Raw genomic sequence first — 20,384 nt, forward strand, 5'->3', positions numbered from 1 at the left:
AAAGTCCTCCTTTCTTACGGCCTGTCCCAATCACCTTTTGTGGCCGTGGGTCGTTAACACAACAATTGGAAGAAGTAAACAAAACTATGAGACCAGAATCACACAATTGACTAACAGATACAAATTTTAAAGAAAGACGGAGAATATGGTAGATGTTTAGGAGAGAAAAATAAGATGTATGTATAGAACTAATTCCTTCCAATGGCATTGGAGTACCATCGACAGTCATGACAGAAGATGGTGAAATAGAATTGATTGACACAAATGAGTTAATATTAGGAGACATATGATTAGATACGCCTGAATCTAATATCCATAAGGGAGACGATTTACCTGAATTATCAGATGATGAGAAACCTTTATGAAAGGAGGCGGACATGACATGTGGCTGTGAGGCAAAGAACTGCTTAAACTGCTCAAACTTCTCAAATATATATGGATCCATTGTTGGAGCGGTAATTGTATTTCAATATCAGACGAGTATAAATCTCCAATGGCAACCCAAATACAACAGCACAAATATTGGCAAAACAATGTAAGGACCTGGTTTAACTAACCCAAAATCAGCAACAATAAATATTGCACGACACAACATGATACGACACAAATACAAATCTCCAACAACAACCCAAATACAGCAACACAAATATGGAACGAAACAGTACGACGCGACACGAATACAAATCTCCGACAACAACCCAAATACAACAGCACAAATATGGCACGAAACGGCACAACACGACACGAATACAAATCTCCAACAATAACCCAAATATATCAGCACAGATATGGCACGAAATGGCACGATGAGACACGACGCGGAATGACGAAACACGAATACAAATACCAAAAACGACAATACATATACAATAACATGAATATGGTATGACGCGACACGATGTAACACAATGTGGCACGACGCGACACAAATAAAATTTTCCAAACTAAATCAACTAGAGAAAAAGGAAGTGAAAACAAAAAATACCATTGACGATTGCAGACTCAAACACCAAATTCAAATCGAAAGATGTAGATTGAATGATTTATGTTAAACAAAGAGAATCCATAAATGGAGGCTTTGATACCATGATAAAATAAAGAAAGAAAGGTTAGGGTTTCTTATTAGCAAACGTAAAATAAACTGAATGTAATGAAATAGTTTATATAGTTAGTGATTACAATAGACTGAAATACCTTTAGGTGCTAATAATGATAATAAAACTAATATATCTAACAGTATAGTGTAGTCGTTTTCTGTTTCAACTTCTTGATTGATTAGATTGAATTGAAATTGGAATGATATATGAAATACTAAATTGATTATACTTACAAGTATTTTGAGATCATATTGGTTAACCAAGTTCATGCTCCTATCCGCAATGATCTTAGAATCAACTGGATTTGTAACCATGTCCATAAGCATAGAGAGCTTAGGGGGCTTACATCTGATGGAAAGAAGAATAGAGATCGGAGGGAGGACACTTGAACCATAAGGCACAACTATCTAGGAGAGCTACATGGAAGAGAAACAATAAACTTTATCTCCGTCAATACAGTTGATTGTTAATTAAAGATTTTTATAGGAACATGTGGTGATAGCCTCGTCCTCCTATTCCTTGAAGAAGTCGACTGAGATTGCCGCAACAGAAATTGTTGGCAAAAGAACCGGTAGGGGAGTAAGGAAGACAATTAGGCCAGAGGAGGAAGTTAGTTGGCGTTGACCACCCAAAATTTAGTGTAGCAGATTTTGGATTTTTTATATGTTTGTCTGATATCATGTCTCTAAGAAGAAGAGCGGTTAGCTTTATGATGCAGATTTCATCTTTAAACTTTGAACAAGTCGCTTGAGATGGCGACAAAAGAGTGGTAGAGGAGTAAGGAAGACAATTAGGTTAGGCAAGGAAGTTAGTTGGTATTGGTCACCCCAAATTTAGTATAGTAGATTTTGGATTCAATTATTAAATTTTCCATTAATTAAAGATTTCCAGATGCAGGAGGAGTAGGTGGTGTTAGCCTCATCCTCCTGCTCCTTAAAAAAGTCGGTTAGATGGTGACATAAATTGTTGTCGGGAGAACTAGTAGAGGAGTAAGGGAGACAATTAGGCTAGTGGAGGAAGTTGCTTTACATTGATCACCCCAAATTTAGTGTAAAATTTTTTGGATTTTGTTTGTTTTTATTTTATGTTTCTAGGAAGAAGAGTTGCTAGCTTGATGATGCAGATTCCATATCGAAACGAAAAAGCCGACTTCTAGATGATGTTGGAAGCTGAAGTCCATCTCGAAGCGATACGTGTTCAAGCACCGCAACGAAGGTAATTATCTTGCATAATATCTCTTTACATAGTACTTTAGGTCTTTCTTTGTTATTGAAAATCTCTCTACATAGTAGCTTAGGTCTTTCTTTGTTGTTGATGATGCAAATTTCTTTATGTTTACATGTTTAGATAGCTATTTGGATCTCTAACTTTATTGTTATATAACTTAAGATTATGAAAGTAGGAAATCGTCCATATTTGCTAAAGGAGTGTTGTTGTTTAAACTACTAATGTTTAATTATTACCATTTCGTTCTTTAGGTGAAAGTTGAGGAGGGTCGAAAAGAGATATTGTTCCGACGATGTTGAGTGGCATCTTGTATGGGTCATTTTACAACTTCCTTATCTTCAAATTATTCTCAGTCCACTTGCATATAATTATAATAATGTATAATACAAAATTACTTATTTGTCGATATTGTTATGACGATGTTGAGTGGCGTCTTGTATTAGTCATTTTGCGACTTCCTTACCTTTAAATTATTCTCATACCTAGTTCAATTGCATGTAATTATAATAATGTAAAATACAAAATAACTCATTTGTCCAGGTAACATATCAAACCATTATTGATATTTTCTTGCTAGGTAATTGTTGCAAATGAGAATCTGAGGACATCTATTGATCAATTGGGTAGGCATTATGGAAAAAGAGTTATAATAGACTATTAAAATAATATAGTAATTACATTATAAGTTTCTTTATTAATAAATTTCTAAATTATTAGTATTCTAATTTATAACTCGTATGTATAATGTATAATATATAATATATAATATATAATATATAATATATAATGTATAATATATAATATATAATATATAATATATATATATATATATATATATATATATATATATATTTGCCTTGGATAGAATCCTATATATTTTACTAACAAAATTATTATTGTGTTAAAAGCAATCACATTTCTTTCAATATATTTACATTTTCTATATTATTTATATAACTTCTTTGTGTGCGTGCGTGCGTGTAAACTAATTTCATAAATTTAGTATATTCAAACGATTGCATGATGAACTGATAAATAATATTTGTAAGCGAGTTGTTAATGGAGACAAAACAAATTCGGAACACTCTTGGTTACATAAGTTTATATCATTTTTGTTTGTTATTGTCATTGATTTTTTAATTTTTTTATACAATAATTATATATTTGTGTCGTTAACATAGTGTTTACTTCCTATTGAGTTATAGCTGTGTTATTTTCCGATATTAGTGTTCTTGGGGAAGTTTTACGAGGAAGATCAATCTTTTAGATATGCATAAGGAATTATCATTTCTTAGCTTTCAAATATTTTCTTAAATTTAATATGTTTGATCTGGAATCAGTAGCTGTGAAGGTTTTTTTTTTTTAAATTTTAAAGAGTTCTTCATATATATGTTATGAAACTACATATCATATGGAGGTGTGATTATGTAGGAATTTGCTTCCTCGCCAAAGGAATTGCAAAATTAAGGAGATATGGGAAGAAGTTTTTCCTTGTATTTGTTGAACTGTTTGTCCGTTGAAGAGAAAATTTTGCACCCTCATCTGTGAGGAACACTGAATGGCTCAGGTTTGAAAATCAGGCAACTCAAAAAATATTATGTCTATGAGTTTTATACAGAGATTTTTCCCATGACAACAAGATTCTAGCATTTTGGTGACTATCTCTAATTTAATTTCTATTTTAAGTTTATATTCTTGTAACAAAAGAGTTGCTCAACATTTTACATTTTAGATGTGTTTTTTTATAATTTATAATATTTTTTTCTTCATATTTGTTATACAAATTCCTTATAGTTGTTCATGTGACAAGTGTTATTATAATAATTGTTTTTCAAATAATTTTCTACCCAACAGAAAAAAATAAATATTTTATAAAATATTAACTTATTTTTATTACAGAAAAAAAAATATAATATTAATATTTTAAAATTAATATATATATATATATATATATATATATATAACAAATCTATAAAATATAATAAATAGGTAATATATATTAACTAATGAAACAAAAAAAATATTTTATATATATTTTGATACGTTTTATATAATTGATAAATATTTGTTATTTTAATTTAAAATGTTATTAGAGATATATAAATTTTAATACAAAATATTATAATATTAAATTATTATTATTAAACGAAAAGACTGAAATAATTTTTTTTATAAAAAAAACTTATAAAGAAATTAAAGAAAATACAAAATTTAAAAATATATTCAATCAAATAATTTAATTTTTAAAATGACATAGACATATATTTAAAATTTATTTATAATTATAAAAAAGCATAATGACATTAAAAAAATAATTGTAGAATTGATGCAAGATTTACAGAGAGCAATATAATTATAATATAATTTTTTATTTAATTATTCATATATATATATATATATATATTAAATATTTTATAATATTTGTCAAATTATCTATTATAATAATATTTTTTAATATTTAATTTTTTATTATTACATTTAAGTTATTAATTTTCCTATTTTTGATAAATATTTATTTTTACTGAATTTGATTATTCAACCGTCAAAAACAATATATAGACCTAATTAATGGGTTATGTATTATTTCAGTATTATATTTTTTTTAAAATAAACATTATCAACTATAAGTACTATTAGATTTAAAACTTAATCTTTAAAGACATTTTTGTCAAAATTATTTTCTTTATTACTTAATAAATATTTTTCTTATATATGATTAGTGAACCTAGAACCCACATTTTATACCATATATTTCATTTCATTTTTTCAGATATACAAAAACTAAACATCAAACTCATCAAATAAATGAACAAACTTTAGATACTTAATGCATTTAAAAATATAGGTTAATTAAAAACTAAAATCAATTCAAAATTTAAATTTAAATAATATTATTTTATTTAAAATATTTCTAAATAAATAATATTTTAATTATATCTTTATTGTGCAAATGCTTGGGAATCATAATAGTGTTCATAAAAACAATTTTTTTTTAGTATTTGTTGTATTTTGGGAAAAGTATAATGATGCGAAATTTTTTTAAAAAATTATTTGTAAGACTCTATCTAACACTTTAATTATGAAGTTTTCATCATACAACTATGCGGTATATATTAATATCATGTGCATGAAGAATATTGAGATTCAATATGAAAGTTGTATAATCATGTTATCAAAATATTTTATATAATGATTTATAATGAACCATTTGAATAACAATAGAATCTCTTCAAAATATTTTATAACACATAATGATAAATGATCGATTAATTAATTTATTAATTATGTGTGTGATAAGGCTTAACTTGAATGTTTGATAATTAAATTATCAAAATTATTTTATGTTTCATCTTACCATGAATTGTTTTAATCAAAATATTTATAATCAAAATAAAAATAAATGGTTGATTAATTAATTTATTATTCATGTGTGTTAAATGAAAAAATAAAATAAAATAGGGAGATGTATTATGTAAGATTGGTGAACAAATTTATTTGACTACTCATGAAATAAAATTAAAGAATATCTATTTTTTCTTTCTCTATTCTTATGTCTAATATTAGTATTTAGTATTTTATTAATTTATTTATATTTATTTTTTAAATTTTGTCTTCTTTTTATATCAACCTATAATATTTTAAAAGAGTTTCTCTTTTATAGATACTTGAATATTAAAATATATAAAATAGTTCAATGTTTACAGTAATATTTACTTCTATTAAAAATTCTAAACTCTAAAGCAAACATTAAACCAAACATTAAACCGAAAGCTATTAATTTAATTTTTGTTTATATTAAAAAAAAATAAAAAAATACCATTCACAAAATCATTATAATAGAATCTAATTCACAAACAAATTATATTAAAAATTTTGTTTGTGAATTTTGTTCTAATGTAATATTTTTGTGCAGGTTTTTTTTTCTTTTTTTAATATAAACAAAAATGAAATTAAAAGTTTTTCTTTTTAATATTTGATTTAGAATTAAACTTTTTAGAAGAATTAAATATTACAATAAATATAAAAATATTTTATATATTATAATATTCAAGTATTAATTTTTAAAGAAAAATAATTTTAAAATAAGACCTAAGAATATAAAAAGAAGAAATAGATAAAAGAAGATAAATTGATTAATTAATTAACAAAAGAAGAAAGAGAAAAAGTGAATATTTATTTAATAAATATTAAATTTTAAAAAATATTTAACAGTGCCTCGTTACATATTAGATGAGACAATTTTTAATATTTTGTACGTTTTAAATAAATTTTAATTATATATATATATATATATATATATATATATATGTGGGTAAAATATTTTTTACCTGAAAGTTCTTACCGAATCCTTCAGCACAAAAGTAGTCATATAGATATAACTGCCTTCCAGGCCAGACCTAAAATTAGGAAATGATAACAACATTTTTAGCATCTTAAATATCGCTGAAAATAGTTTTATATGATAATTGTTTGATTGTTCTACCAAAATTCATACAAATTGATATAACCCCTTTACAATTTTACACTTCAAAGATGAAAATATGAATAGTCAAAACAGAGATTAAAAGCTCAAATAATTTTTTAGATTTTTTATTTTGTTAAGAGTAAATGCAATAATGAAAAAGCAATAAAACAACGTGTGACCAAAAGTATCACCCAAAACACATCGGTACGGTTAAACATTCAAAAAATACCAATGAAAACATAAAACTAGACATTCAAACTAATTTGAGAACAAAACATGAAAACATAAAACAATAAACTCAAACTAATTTGAGAATACAAAAGAACTTGTGATGTTAGCCGTAACAGCTCCAGAACGTGCTGGTGCCAGAGCCACACTATAATGATCCAATCTAAGTCTGAGCCACACCATAATCAAGAGTTAACTATTTCATAGGAGGGATGGTCTCAAATGCAAATAACATAAGGCATGGATAATATAAGTTTTTGTAGTCATAGCACAAATTGTACCATTACATTAGACTAGGACTACGGCTGAGCAAAATCCAATGGCGGATAGTACTCGACAAATTGCCCCATTCCATCATCTCTTGCCGAACCGATCTGGATGTATCAAATTATCTCCTCCATTCATTGAGAATATCTGGGCTTTGCCTCTTTGTGAGAACGATTCCAACATATTCGCATATAAAAGACCCGACTTGAATCAGATCCAGTGACTTAACACCCCAGCCCGTTTCAATAGACCTGAAAACTTCAAACATGTATCTCAATCCTTTTTGAGATACGCGATTTCTGCAACTTGGAGGACATCGACAACCAAGACCGCATTCAACTACTAAAAGCTTTCCTCTCACCAGATGTCCCTGATTATCGTATGCAAAACCACATCCATTTAACACATACACAATTATCATTACAGCCACAGATACAATCACAGCCAACTGTAAAACTAACCGTACAAGGAAATAAAGCACTAGTGATGTAGGGATAGAAAGTTGGTCCACATTCAAGAAATTAATAATTTGTTAAAATGAGAAACAAAGTAGACACAAGAAACTAAGGGCCAACATGACAAAAGTAACACATGAAATAAAATTAGTTTTTTGTTTAATAAAATTTAACACGCACCAAAGGAGGTTTAACATGTACATTCATCTACAAAAATGTTCTAACTATTTTTCCTTTCTACATATTTTTCATATCTTGTAGATAATAAGGTTGGCTAGTGAAGTCAAGAAAGAGGATTCTAAGTAAGAAAATACAAATTAGAAATTTTTGAAAAGATATAATAAAAAACATTACCCATAGAACAACGACCATATCAGATCGGGTGATCTTGTTCTCTCTCTCAAGATCAAGAAGAACATCAACAAAGTATCCATGATTATTGTCCTGATCAGTAACCATGCTGTGATCGTCTATGATCTTTCTAACAAACCCATCCACTTTAGAGACTAGTTTCCTACTTCTCCTTCTCACACCTTGAACATCAAGCCAGCCTAGAATCGGGAAATGATCGCTCCAATTGAATGTCCCTAGTAATTTGTATCCTTCACTAACAAATCCCTCTAATTCCAAACCGTCCCCATTTTCACCAAAATCATAATACTTTCCAAAAACAGTCATCATCATGTTATTCAATGAACCATAGTGAAGAACTTGCTTGATCTCAACATCCCCTTTTAGATCCATTTGTGTTCTTACCTGCGTAAAGAAACACTCGTTTATAACTAATTGTCTTTTATACTCATTATCATTTAAAAGTAAAAATAAAAAAGAGTATTCTTACTTGTGTGATCATCTGATGACAGATGTTCTTACGGAATCCTTCAGCACAAGCTATTTTCTTCGGGCAAAACATGTAAGTAGCTGAAATCCTTCTTAGCTCTCTCCAGTATTCTCCAAAGGGAGCAAATCCCATTGCCCGATTAAACAAGAGCTCGTAAGCGGATTCCTTAATGGGACGATCAGCGAAGGCAGAACTACTGAGAATGTCCTTAGCCGAACCCGGATCACTTGAAATAACGAAACGGGTGAACCCAACCGAAAAGGCCATTAGTGGAACTGCCTTTAAGGTCTGAGAAAGGTTTGCAAGTTTTCTATGAGTCAAAGAACTCATGAAAGTGAAAATGAGTCCGATAAGGGGAAATCCAGATGGTCCGGGAATGGGGGCACCGGTTTTTGCTTTGGAAAGAGCCCATGCAAGACCACCCGGGACTAGCCAGAATCTGAAAACAGCGGTTAAGATAGCGAGAAAGAGGAAAAGTTGGATGCTGAGCAAGGTGGAGGAGGAGTCATCTGGTAGAACAAAGAGGCCTATTCCCGAAGACATTTTATTTTTTGTTAAGAGAGAGATATGAAAGTAGGAAGTGGTGATGAAAAATGGAATGGAGTGTTCGCATTTGTAGGGAGGGCAAGCAGAAACATACCAAATAAATTTCATAACATTCAATCTATTTAAAATGAAATTAAACTAAACATTTTAATTATATATAGGTAATATTAAAAAGAAAACTGACTCAAAAGTTGCATGATTAACTAAATCCCAAGAAAATGCAAACTTAGAAAACCCATATATTAATTTTGGAAGACCCACCAGAAAGAATTAACATGCTAAAACATCTCTTAACACAACAAATTAAGGATTTTTCATTTCCTTTAAAATCTTAAGAGTCTAGTCAGCTCCACGTTGTTATTATTTGGGCTCACTAAAAGCTCTGAAAAAAGCAGAGCCATGCAATGGATACAAATATTTTAATATTTTTCTAAAAAAGCAGAGCCATGCAAGAATGCAGAGACATGCAAGGATGCACGTAGTTAATTTTCTTCATGCATGACAACATTTGTCATGTACTGTGGCCCACACATTAATTTACCATGGGCGGATTCAGCTCTAGGTGGGTGGTGCAAATTCTACAAAAGATGGTTTGGAGGTTTTATTGATTGAAATCAATTATAACATTTAAAGATTTTATCAATTTATTGAACTATAGGCTTCAAAGGTTGGATGAAGTACTAGTTTTTGCTAGAATCAAATCAACGGAATATTGTGTATATCCAATTTAAAGATTTTCCATATACTAATTAATCAGGACTAATTTTATTATATAAATATATATATGATTGAAATATGTTTCATAATTACTTGGTGACAAAGAGATAAACTCGAAATTATGGGCGTGTTTGGGAACGTTTAGAGCTATAATGTAGTTAACGAATAAATTTTATTACATTGGTTAATATATACATAATTAAAGTGTATTTCAGAATATTATTTCATTTAAATAAATACCCCATTAAGATATTTAAAACAAAAATAATTTTAAATGAATTAAAAAAAAATTGATTAAACACAGCAATACTTAATAAGTTTAGTTTTTTCAACCAAGCCATATATTGATTTGTGTATTGTTATTGTAATTTTCGACGAGAAAGAAAGAGTGATAGGTCAAGACTCAAGAGTGAGGGATCAGAGTTTTAGAGATTATGGAGGACTAGCGGATGACCTAAATTAATAAATAATAAAATATATAATTATTTAATAATATATAATAAATTATATAATATATAGTAAAATATATAATTAAAATAAATCATAAAAAATGAATTCGGTTTTCGATTTGATTTCGAGCTTAAATCTCAACTCAAAAACAAAATTGAAAACCTAATTTAAATTCGAATAGGTTTTAAATTCGATTCGAAAATAAAAAATAAAATTCCAATTCGATTTTTTCGAATTCGGTGAATTCAAATTCTGTCGGATATTTGGTTCAGACCAAATATGGAACACCCTTAGCTAAAGTAATCATTGATGGAGACAGCAGAATAGTAAATTTTGTAGCTCAACAACAAAATTAGGCTTTTATACCATGTTAGAATAAAGAGAAGAATATTATATTAAATGATATATTTTGAGTTAAATAAGTTAGGTCTATTATATAGATAATAGATTAGATATATAAGAAAACTAATATAATAATATAATATTGATATTATCATAATTTATCATTTGTGATAGTATCTACGGATAAATTATCTTAATATTATAACAATTTTCATCGTATTCATTATCCTCTTTGTCGTCAACATCTATAGTCTATACATGAGGGGGCTTCAATTATTAAGACAACCTAGTGATCATCTTCCTCCTCTCAATCATCGTTGTTTGTGTTATTCATAACAAAAAAAGGATAAGAAATTTGATAAGAAAACATTCATTTAACCTTTTGCTCATCAGTACCCTCTTACTCTCGTTACTCGGATAACCAACAATATGATTTACAACTAATAGATCTCTCATATTACTAATCTTGTGACCTCACTATTGCACTTAATATTTCAACAGTACCAACATCTTTTACCATCACTTTTAATAAACCAGCCATCTCATCATATCATTAACATTTTTACCCTCACTTTTTCGGTAAACCAACAAATTCATTCATATATTTAACCATCGATATTTTTGTTCTCCAATGAACATCTGATACTAGTATTGTGACCTCACTTCGAGTATTTTGTACCTCAACCATCTCATATCATTACCACGACCTCTTTATCCTCACTTCTGTAAACTAACCACTAATCCAATCGACCTCTAATCTTATGACCTCATTTACACACTCCGATCAGCCACCCATCTCAGTCACACATTTAACCACCAATATTATTTTTCCCAATGGACAACTCTTATTTATAATATTATGACCTCACACACTTTAATTCTATATTATTTATTTTATAAATAAATAAAAGATTTGTAAATCTTAATTCTATAAATAAATTCGTTTAATTAGATATAATTTTAATTCATAAATAAATAATATTATTTGATATTAATAATTTATTATATATTAATAATCAATTATCATTTAATTTTATTTAATATAACAATTAGTGTGGGCTTCACATATTTCATTTTATTTAATATAACAATTAGCATGGGCTTCACATATGACTCAATTATAATACAATAAATAAATAAATATATATATATATATATATATATATATATATATATATATATATATATATATATATATATATATAAAACTCTATTAATCGTAGTTGACTTATAGAAGAGGACTATGAATTCTACAATAATTGGATTAAATTATCTTCATAATTTTCTAATACAAATTTAGTCATTCCACATTAAATTAATGAATTCAAATCTTTCATGTCCCACTCGAGATCCAAGAGTAAGGTAATGTACTAACGGACCTCGATCTAAGAGTTCGAAAGAAAAAAAACTTTTTAAAAAACGTCGGTTTTAAATATTACACAAATCAAATACAAGGATATAGTTATAAAGAATACATGTTTCGTCTTCTTCCTCATCTAAATTATCTTAAAACTATTTACAAGTTTTATTGACAAAAATATTGTACTTCAAATTAATATATATATAAATATTAAATAATTTAACATAATAATATTACCTAAATGGATGCATCAAAGTTGATGGAATGACAGTCTTGTGCGATCAGGGTTGCCATTTTTTCTTCCATTGCGATATTACTAACATCAATGGAAAATTAACAACTAATAACTAGTTTTTTTTGTTTTTTTATTTATCATTGGATTTGAAGATTGAGTGCTCTATATAAAATATGAGTGTTTTTGGTGAAATGACTTAAGCATTAATGAATAAGTAAATCAAAAACATAGATACATAAGCAAAGATATATATATATAAATATATATATATATATATAAATATATATATATATATATATTTAGAAAATAAGAATGAAAATATTTTCAAGAAATTAGTAGTGTGTTACAACTTCGTATTAATTTGTCGTTAGATTTATTATTAAAGTATGATTTTGTTAAATAAATCTTATTGAATGAGAATTTTGTACACATGTAAATTCTTTATCACTTAATTTATGTTAAGATATGATTTTGTTAATAAATTTATTTGAAAAAAAAATAGGTCAAATGCAAGTATTTCTCTTTAGAATTATTATTAAAACATGATTTTGTTATATAAATTAATGTGGTTTAATACAACTTTAATCCTAATGCATGTTTTTGTCAATAAATTTATTATTAAACATGATTTATATTGGTTATCATGATATTATATTTTTAGGGTCTTAATTAATGTAATAAACATTCTTATTTTTATTCAATTTGTGAATATATTTGATATTAAATACGATATTTTCGAACTAAAGATTAAAATTATAAAATAGGAAAGAAAAATTATTTATGATTATGGGATTATGAACATTAATTATGATAAAGAATGAGAAACCATCTTTATCTTCATAAACTAGTATTAAAGGTTATATTTTCTTTATGAACTGTGAGAGCAATCTAATCGTTTATCTGTTAGGTTAATAAAAAAAATATTTTTTATAATATTTCTGGTTTTTTCAGAAAAGTATAATGATGCAAAAAATCTTTAAAAATTATTTGTTAGATTTCATCTCACACTTTAATTATAAAGTTTTCATCCAACAAGCATAAGAAGAAATACATATGTCTATAATGTGTATAAAGAATATTGGAATTCAATAGGAAATTTATATAATTAAGTTATCAAAATATTTTATGTAATTTTTATAATGAACCATATGAATAATCATACATCTCTTCAAAATATTTTATAACACATATGAAGATAAATGATAGATTAATTAATTTATTAATTATGTGGGTAAAATAAATAAAAAAGAAAGATATATGTGAAACTCAATTAGATAAGAGGCCTACATGATCCTATCATGTGTATAAAGATATTAAGGCTTAACTTTAAAGCTTTATAATTAAGTTGTTAAAATTATTTTATGTTTCACCGTACAATGCATTTTTTAAATCAATTATACAGTTCTTTTAAAATATTTTACAAAAATAAAAAATAAATAGTCTATTAATTAATTTATTAATTAAGTTTGTTATATAAATAAATAAAATAAAAATAGGGAGGTTGATTATGTATGATGGTGAACAAACTTATTTGACTACTCATTAAATAAAATAAATGAATAAAATAAAATATATGAAAATTGACAAATTTCAATCTTTATCGACTAAATATAAGAAAATCTAAGTTTTTTTTATCAATACAAGAGAAACTTAAAGAGAGTTACCTAAAGTTTAAGAATTTGTTCAATATTAAATGTAACAAACTTTGCATTAATTTGTCATTAGATTTATGATAAAATATGACTTTGTTAAATAAATTTTATTGAATGTGAATTTTTCCCACATATAAATTCTTTATCACTAAATTTATGTTAAGATATGGTTTTGTTAATTAATTTTAATTGAATAATAATTTAGATCAAATGCAAGTATTTGTCGTTAGAGTTATTATTTAAACATAATTTTGTTAAATAATTTAACGTGGTTTAATATAAATTTAATCTTAATGCATTTTTTTTTCAATAAATTTATTGTTGAACATGATTTACATTGATAATCAAATATGTTTTTAGATTCATAATTAATGTAATACACAATTTTATTCAATTTGTGAATATATTTAATATTAAATGCGATATTTCGGAACTAAAGATTAAAATTATAAAGTAAAAAAAAAACAATATTTATGATTATGGGATTGATGAACATTCATTATGCTTAAGAAAAGAGGAACCATCTTTATCTTCATAAATTAATATTTCATAAATTAATATTTAAGGTAATGTTTTCTTTATGAACCGTAGGAGCAATTTAATCGTCTATATGTTATTTTGTTAAGAAAAACAAAAATATTTTTTCTAATATTTATGATATTATCGGAAAAATATGATAATGAGAAAAATCTTTCTAAAATTATTTATAAGACACTATCTCACACTTTAATTATAAAGTTTTCATCATATATATACAAGCATAAGGGTCTGTATATATTCATATCTTATGTATAAAGAATATTGGGATTCAATATGAAAGTTTAATAATCAAGTTATCAAAATATTTTATGTAACAATTTATAATAAACCGTTTGAATAACCATACAATTTCTTAAAAATATTTTATAACACACATCAAAATAAATGACCGATTAATTAATTTATTAATTATGTGTGTGATATTGAGGCTTAACTTGGAACTTTGATAATTAATTTGTCATAATTATTTTAAGTTTGACTTTAAAATGAACTTTTTAAATTAATCATAAAGTTCCTTCAAATAATTTTATAACGAAAATAAAAATAAATGGTTGATTAATTAATTTATTAATCATTTGTGTTAAATAAAAAAATAGGGAGATTGATTACGTAGGATGGTGAATAAATATATTTAACTACTAATAAAATAAAATTAAGGAATGAAATAAAATATATGAAAATTTCCAAATTAAATTATTTATCCACTAAAGATAAGATACTATTCTAAGTGTTTTTTTTATCAATACCAAAAAAAACATAAAGAAAAAGAAAAATGACATAAAATTTAAGAATTAGTTCAATATTAAAAGTAACAAACATCTACATGAATCTAATATTTGATTATGTGTCTATTTTGTAGAGTGAGACGGTCAAGAGCCTTTTGGTTTAAAATAATAATTTTATTTTGTATTTGAAAAGACACTATTTCAAGTTTTTCTAATAACTTCTACATTTTTATATTTCATTTAGTTTTATGGATTATTCTATTTTATCTCATAAAGTTAAAGTTACCGGATAAGAGATTTTATAAAACAAAACACACAAACTTGAAAAACATAGAAAACACAAGCTTAGAAACATGCATTAAACAAACACAACAACATAACATAGTTTTGAAAAACATAGGAAACACAAGCTTAGAAAACAATCATCAAACAAACACAACAACATAACATAGTTTTTGAAAAACATAAAAAAACACAAACTTAGAAAACATGCATCAAACAAACACAACAGCATAACATAGTTTAGGAGTTCTCTTCAGATGGAGCCAACAAGCATGCTCAAAAAACCCTTGCAACAACTTTACACACTAAGGGATTCTTCATTTCCATGGACATCTTGAGAACCTCAGTCAAATCCACATCATCCTTAGAGGTCCACTCAAAGTTCTGAAGAAGCACAGCCAACCAAATATGAACGGTAGCTAGACCCATAGTTTTCCCGGGACATACCCTCCTTCCTGAACCAAAAGAGGCGAGCCTCATGTCAGACCCCATGACAGACACATCATGTTCAATGAATCTCTCTGGCCTGAACTCTTCTGGCTCCGACCATATTTCTTTATCATGTGCTATGGCCCACATATTCACCATGGCCGTGGTCCCTGCAGGGACAAAGTACTGCCCAATATGTGTGTGTGGATTGCAAGACGAGACCATGAAAGGAGAGGGCCTGGAGGGTGCATTCTTAGAGTCTCTTTTACAATGGCTTGGAGGTATGGCATGTTTGGGATATCAGATTCCATTACCGCCCTTGAAGAGCCAATAGTTGTTTCAATTTCGGCAAGAGCTTTGGCTTGAATGTCTGGATGAAGAACTAGTCTTGCTAGAATCCATTCTAATAGAATTGCAACAATATCTGTTCCTCTAAAGATCATTTCCTGCATTCATTGATAAAGAGTATTTATATAAATGTTTTCATCATCAATTATTATTATGTAAATCAAAAAACTTATATATAGAAGCAAAGAAATAAATATCTTTTAAAAAATGAGAATACAAATATTTTCAAGAAATTAATAATTTGTTAAAATAAGAAACAAAGTAGTCACAAGAAACTAAGGGCCAACATGACAAAAGTAACACATGAAATAAAATTAGTTTTTTGTTTAATAAAATTTAACATGCACCAAAGGAGGTTTAACATGTACATTCATCTACAAAAATATTCTAACTATTTTTCCTTTCTACATATTTTTCATATCTTGTAGATAATAAGGTTGGCTAGTGAAGTCAAGAAAGAGGATTCTAAGTAAAAAAAAAAAATACAAATTAGAAAATTTTGAAAAGATATAATAGAAAACATTACCCATAGAACAGCGACCATATCAGATCGGGTGATCTTGTTCTCTCTCTCAAGATCAAGAAGAACATCAACAAAGTATTCATGATTATTGTCCTGATCAATAACCATGCTGTGATCGTCTATGATCTTTCTAACAAACCCATCCACTTTAGAGACTAGTTTCCTACTTCTCCTTCTCACACCTTGAACATCAAGCCAACCTAGAATCGGGAAATGATCGCTCCAATTGAATGTCCCTAGTAATTTGTATCCTTCACTAACAAATCCCTCTAATTCCAAACCGTCCCCATTTTCACCAAAATCATAATACTTTCCAAAAACAGTCATCATCATGTTATTCAATGAACCATAGTGAAGAACTTGCTTGATCTCAACATCCCCTTTTAGATCCATTTGTGTTCTTACCTGCGTAAAGAAACACTCGTTTATAACTAATTGTCTTTTATACTCATTATCATTTAAAAGTAAAAATAAAAAAGAGTATTCTTACTTGTGTGATCATCTGATGACAGATGTTCTTACGGAATCCTTCAGCACAAGCTATTTTCTTCGGGCTAAACATGTAAGTAGCTGAAATCCTTCTTAGCTCTTTCCAGTATTCTCCAAAGGAAGCAAATCCCATTGCCCGATTAAACAAGAGCTCGTAAGCGGATTCCTTAATGGGACGATCAGCGAAGGCAGAACTACTGAGAATGTCCTTAGCCGAACCCGGATCACTTGAAATAACGAAACGGGTGAACCCAACCGAAAAGGCCATTAGTGGAACTGCCTTTAAGGTCTGAGAAAGGTTTGCAAGTTTTCTATGAGTCAAAGAACTCATGAAAGTGAAAATGAGTCCGATAAGGGGAAATCCAGATGGTCCGGGAATGGGGGCACCGGTTTTTGCTTTGGAAAGAGCCCATGCAAGACCACCCGGGACTAGCCAGAATCTGAAAACAGCGGTTAAGATAGCGAGAAAGAGGAAAAGTTGGATGCTGAGCAAGGTGGAGGAGGAGTCATCTGGTAGAACAAAGAGGCCTATTCCCGAAGACATTTTTTTTTTGTTAAGAGATAGATATGAAAGTAGGAAGTGGTGATGAAAAATGGAATGGAGTGTTCGCATTTGTAGGGAGGGCAAGCAGAAACATACCAAATAAATTTCATAACATTCAATCTATTTAAAATGAAATTAAACTAAACATTTTAATTATATATAGGTAATATTAAAAAGAGAACTGACTCAAAAGTTGCATGATTAACTAAATCCCAAGAAAATGCAAACTTAGAAAACCCATATATTAATTTTGGAAGACCCACCAGAAAGAATTAACATGCTAAAACATCTCTTAACACAACAAATTAAGGATTTTTCATTTCCTTTAAAATCTTAAGAGTCTAGTCAGCTCCACGTTGTTATTATTTGGGCTCACTAAAAGCTCTGAAAAAAGCAGAGCCATGCAATGGATACAAATATTTTAATATTTTTCTGAAAATGCAGAGCCATGCAAGAATGCAGAGACATGCAAGGATGCACGTAGTTAATTTTCTTCATGCATGACAACATTTGTCATGTACTGTGGCCCACACATTAATTTACCATGGGCGGATTCAGCTCTAGGTGGGTGGTGCAAATTCTACAAAAGATGGTTTGGAGGTTTTATTGATTGAAATCAATTATAACATTTAAAGATTTTATCAATTTATTGAACTATAGGCTACAAAGGTTGGATGAAGTACTAGTTTTTGCTAGAATCAAATCAAATATACTAATTAATCAGGACTAATTTTATTATATAATAATATATATGATTGAAATATGCTTCATAAATACTTGGTCGAAGACAAAAAGATAAACTTTAAATTATGGGCATGTTTGGAAACGCTTAGAGCTAACGAATAAAGTTTATTACATTTGTTAATATATACATAATTAAAGTGTATTTCAGAATATTATTTTATTTAAATAAATACCCTATTAAGATATTTAAAACAAAAATATTTTTTAAATGAATTAAAAAAACTGATTAAACACAACAATACTTAAGAAAGTTTAGTTTTTTCAACCAAGCCATATATTGATTTGTTTATATTTATTGTAATTTTTCTATTATTTTAAGTCTTGTAACTCTATAACTCTAATGATAAATATTTAACACAATGCAACATTATGTATACACTACTCTATTTGTATTAATTATTTTATAATATATAATTATATATATATATATATATATATATTTATATAAATAATAAAAAAAAATTACTATTTGCCACCCTTTCTATATATATAATTTATTTGTATTAATTATTTATAATATATAATTATATATTATTTATATAACAACCTATTTAATAATAAAAATTATTATGTCACTTTTTTATATTAATATTTTTAATTCTTCCCATATTTAATACATACATTATTATTTTAACACTTTTTTAATTTAATTTTTTTAACTTTTATATTTTTTCTTCAAAATAATTTTTTTTTAAGTTATATATATATATATATATATATATATATATATATATATATATATATATATATATATATATATAATTATGTTTGTATGAATACATCCTCATGAATAGAACCCTTCACATATTTTGAATTGGGAGAGTCCATTTTGTAAATTGCATTAAAAAAAATTATCAAAACTTTGGGTGTTTGTTTGCTTGTGTAATGTCAAAAATAATCTTACTCAGAAAACAAAATTTGAGACAAGAGGGAAAAAAATATTTTTATTGGATATTCTCGATAAAAATGTTATAGAGTGTTTGACATTTTAAATTAAAATATTTTGTATCAAAATACATAACTTTTCATGAAAATATTTTTTCCATACACACATCCAACCCGAACCCTACAAATGTAGATTTTTTGTAATTCTAATGAAGAGTCGGAACTATACCGTGAATATGATCCATCACTTTTAAATTATTCAGATAATCATTAAATTTAAAATGAACATTTTAAGCCAGTAACTCTACACAACCGAGTCTGATTGACTCATTGATTCATCACAAGACCAACAAAGAAAATAATAGGGATAAAAAGGCTCGTGCTTGGCTTGATATTTATAATGCCAATTCAAATAAAAAAAAAGAACTCATATACTCTAAACATATTATTACAAGAATCTATAAAAAAAATCAAATATTGGAAAGATGGTAGGGGTGATGAATAAACAATTTTAAAAGAAAATAATATTTGGAGTCTTGATCAACTTCATAAAGAGAAGAAATTGATAGGCTATAGATGGATATACAAGACAAAATTGAATCCATATGGATCGTTTCTAAATACAATGCACGTTTAGTGGTGAACTTCCACGACAGTTTCTCCTCAGTTTTTAAAACAGTTAAGGTAAAAAAAATTACTTTAACGTATACAAATAACTTGTTTTTGCAAAATTTGACGTCAATAATGCATTTCTCCATGGCAACCTGGAAGAGAATGTTTTTATGCACCTCCCGGAATGGAATGGTTAACTGGATAATTAAATAAACAAAATTTGATATGTCATCTAAACAAAAGTTTTATATGATTTAAACAATCTTCAAGGAATTGAAATAAAGAATTTATAAAATAGTTAATTAATTTTGATTTTATTTAATCAAATCATGATAACTAGTTATTCATTTTTAAATATGATAAAAACATTAGTTCCTTGTT

At 27.2% G+C, this 20,384-nt stretch overlaps 1 protein-coding gene and 1 pseudogene across 1 annotated transcript; both read right to left on the reverse strand.

The window, feature by feature from the left end:
• Positions 1-7,405: 7,405 nt before the first annotated feature.
• On the reverse strand, positions 7,406-9,123 carry LOC124932821 (cytochrome P450 78A5-like). The gene is made up of 3 exons (XM_047473504.1): positions 8,581-9,123; positions 8,094-8,495; positions 7,406-7,732 (listed from the first exon to the last, which is right to left on the reverse strand). The coding sequence occupies exons 1-3, from the start codon at positions 9,121-9,123 to the stop codon at positions 7,406-7,408; spliced, it is 1,272 nt and encodes a 423-aa protein (XP_047329460.1).
• A 6,573-nt stretch (positions 9,124-15,696) lies between these two features.
• LOC124932832 lies at positions 15,697-17,762 on the reverse strand (annotated as a pseudogene).
• Between the last annotated feature and the right edge of the window lie 2,622 nt (positions 17,763-20,384).

This window comes from Impatiens glandulifera, chromosome 1 (genome assembly GCF_907164915.1).
Source record: "Impatiens glandulifera chromosome 1, dImpGla2.1, whole genome shotgun sequence".
NCBI classification, from domain to species: Eukaryota; Viridiplantae; Streptophyta; class Magnoliopsida; order Ericales; family Balsaminaceae; genus Impatiens; species Impatiens glandulifera.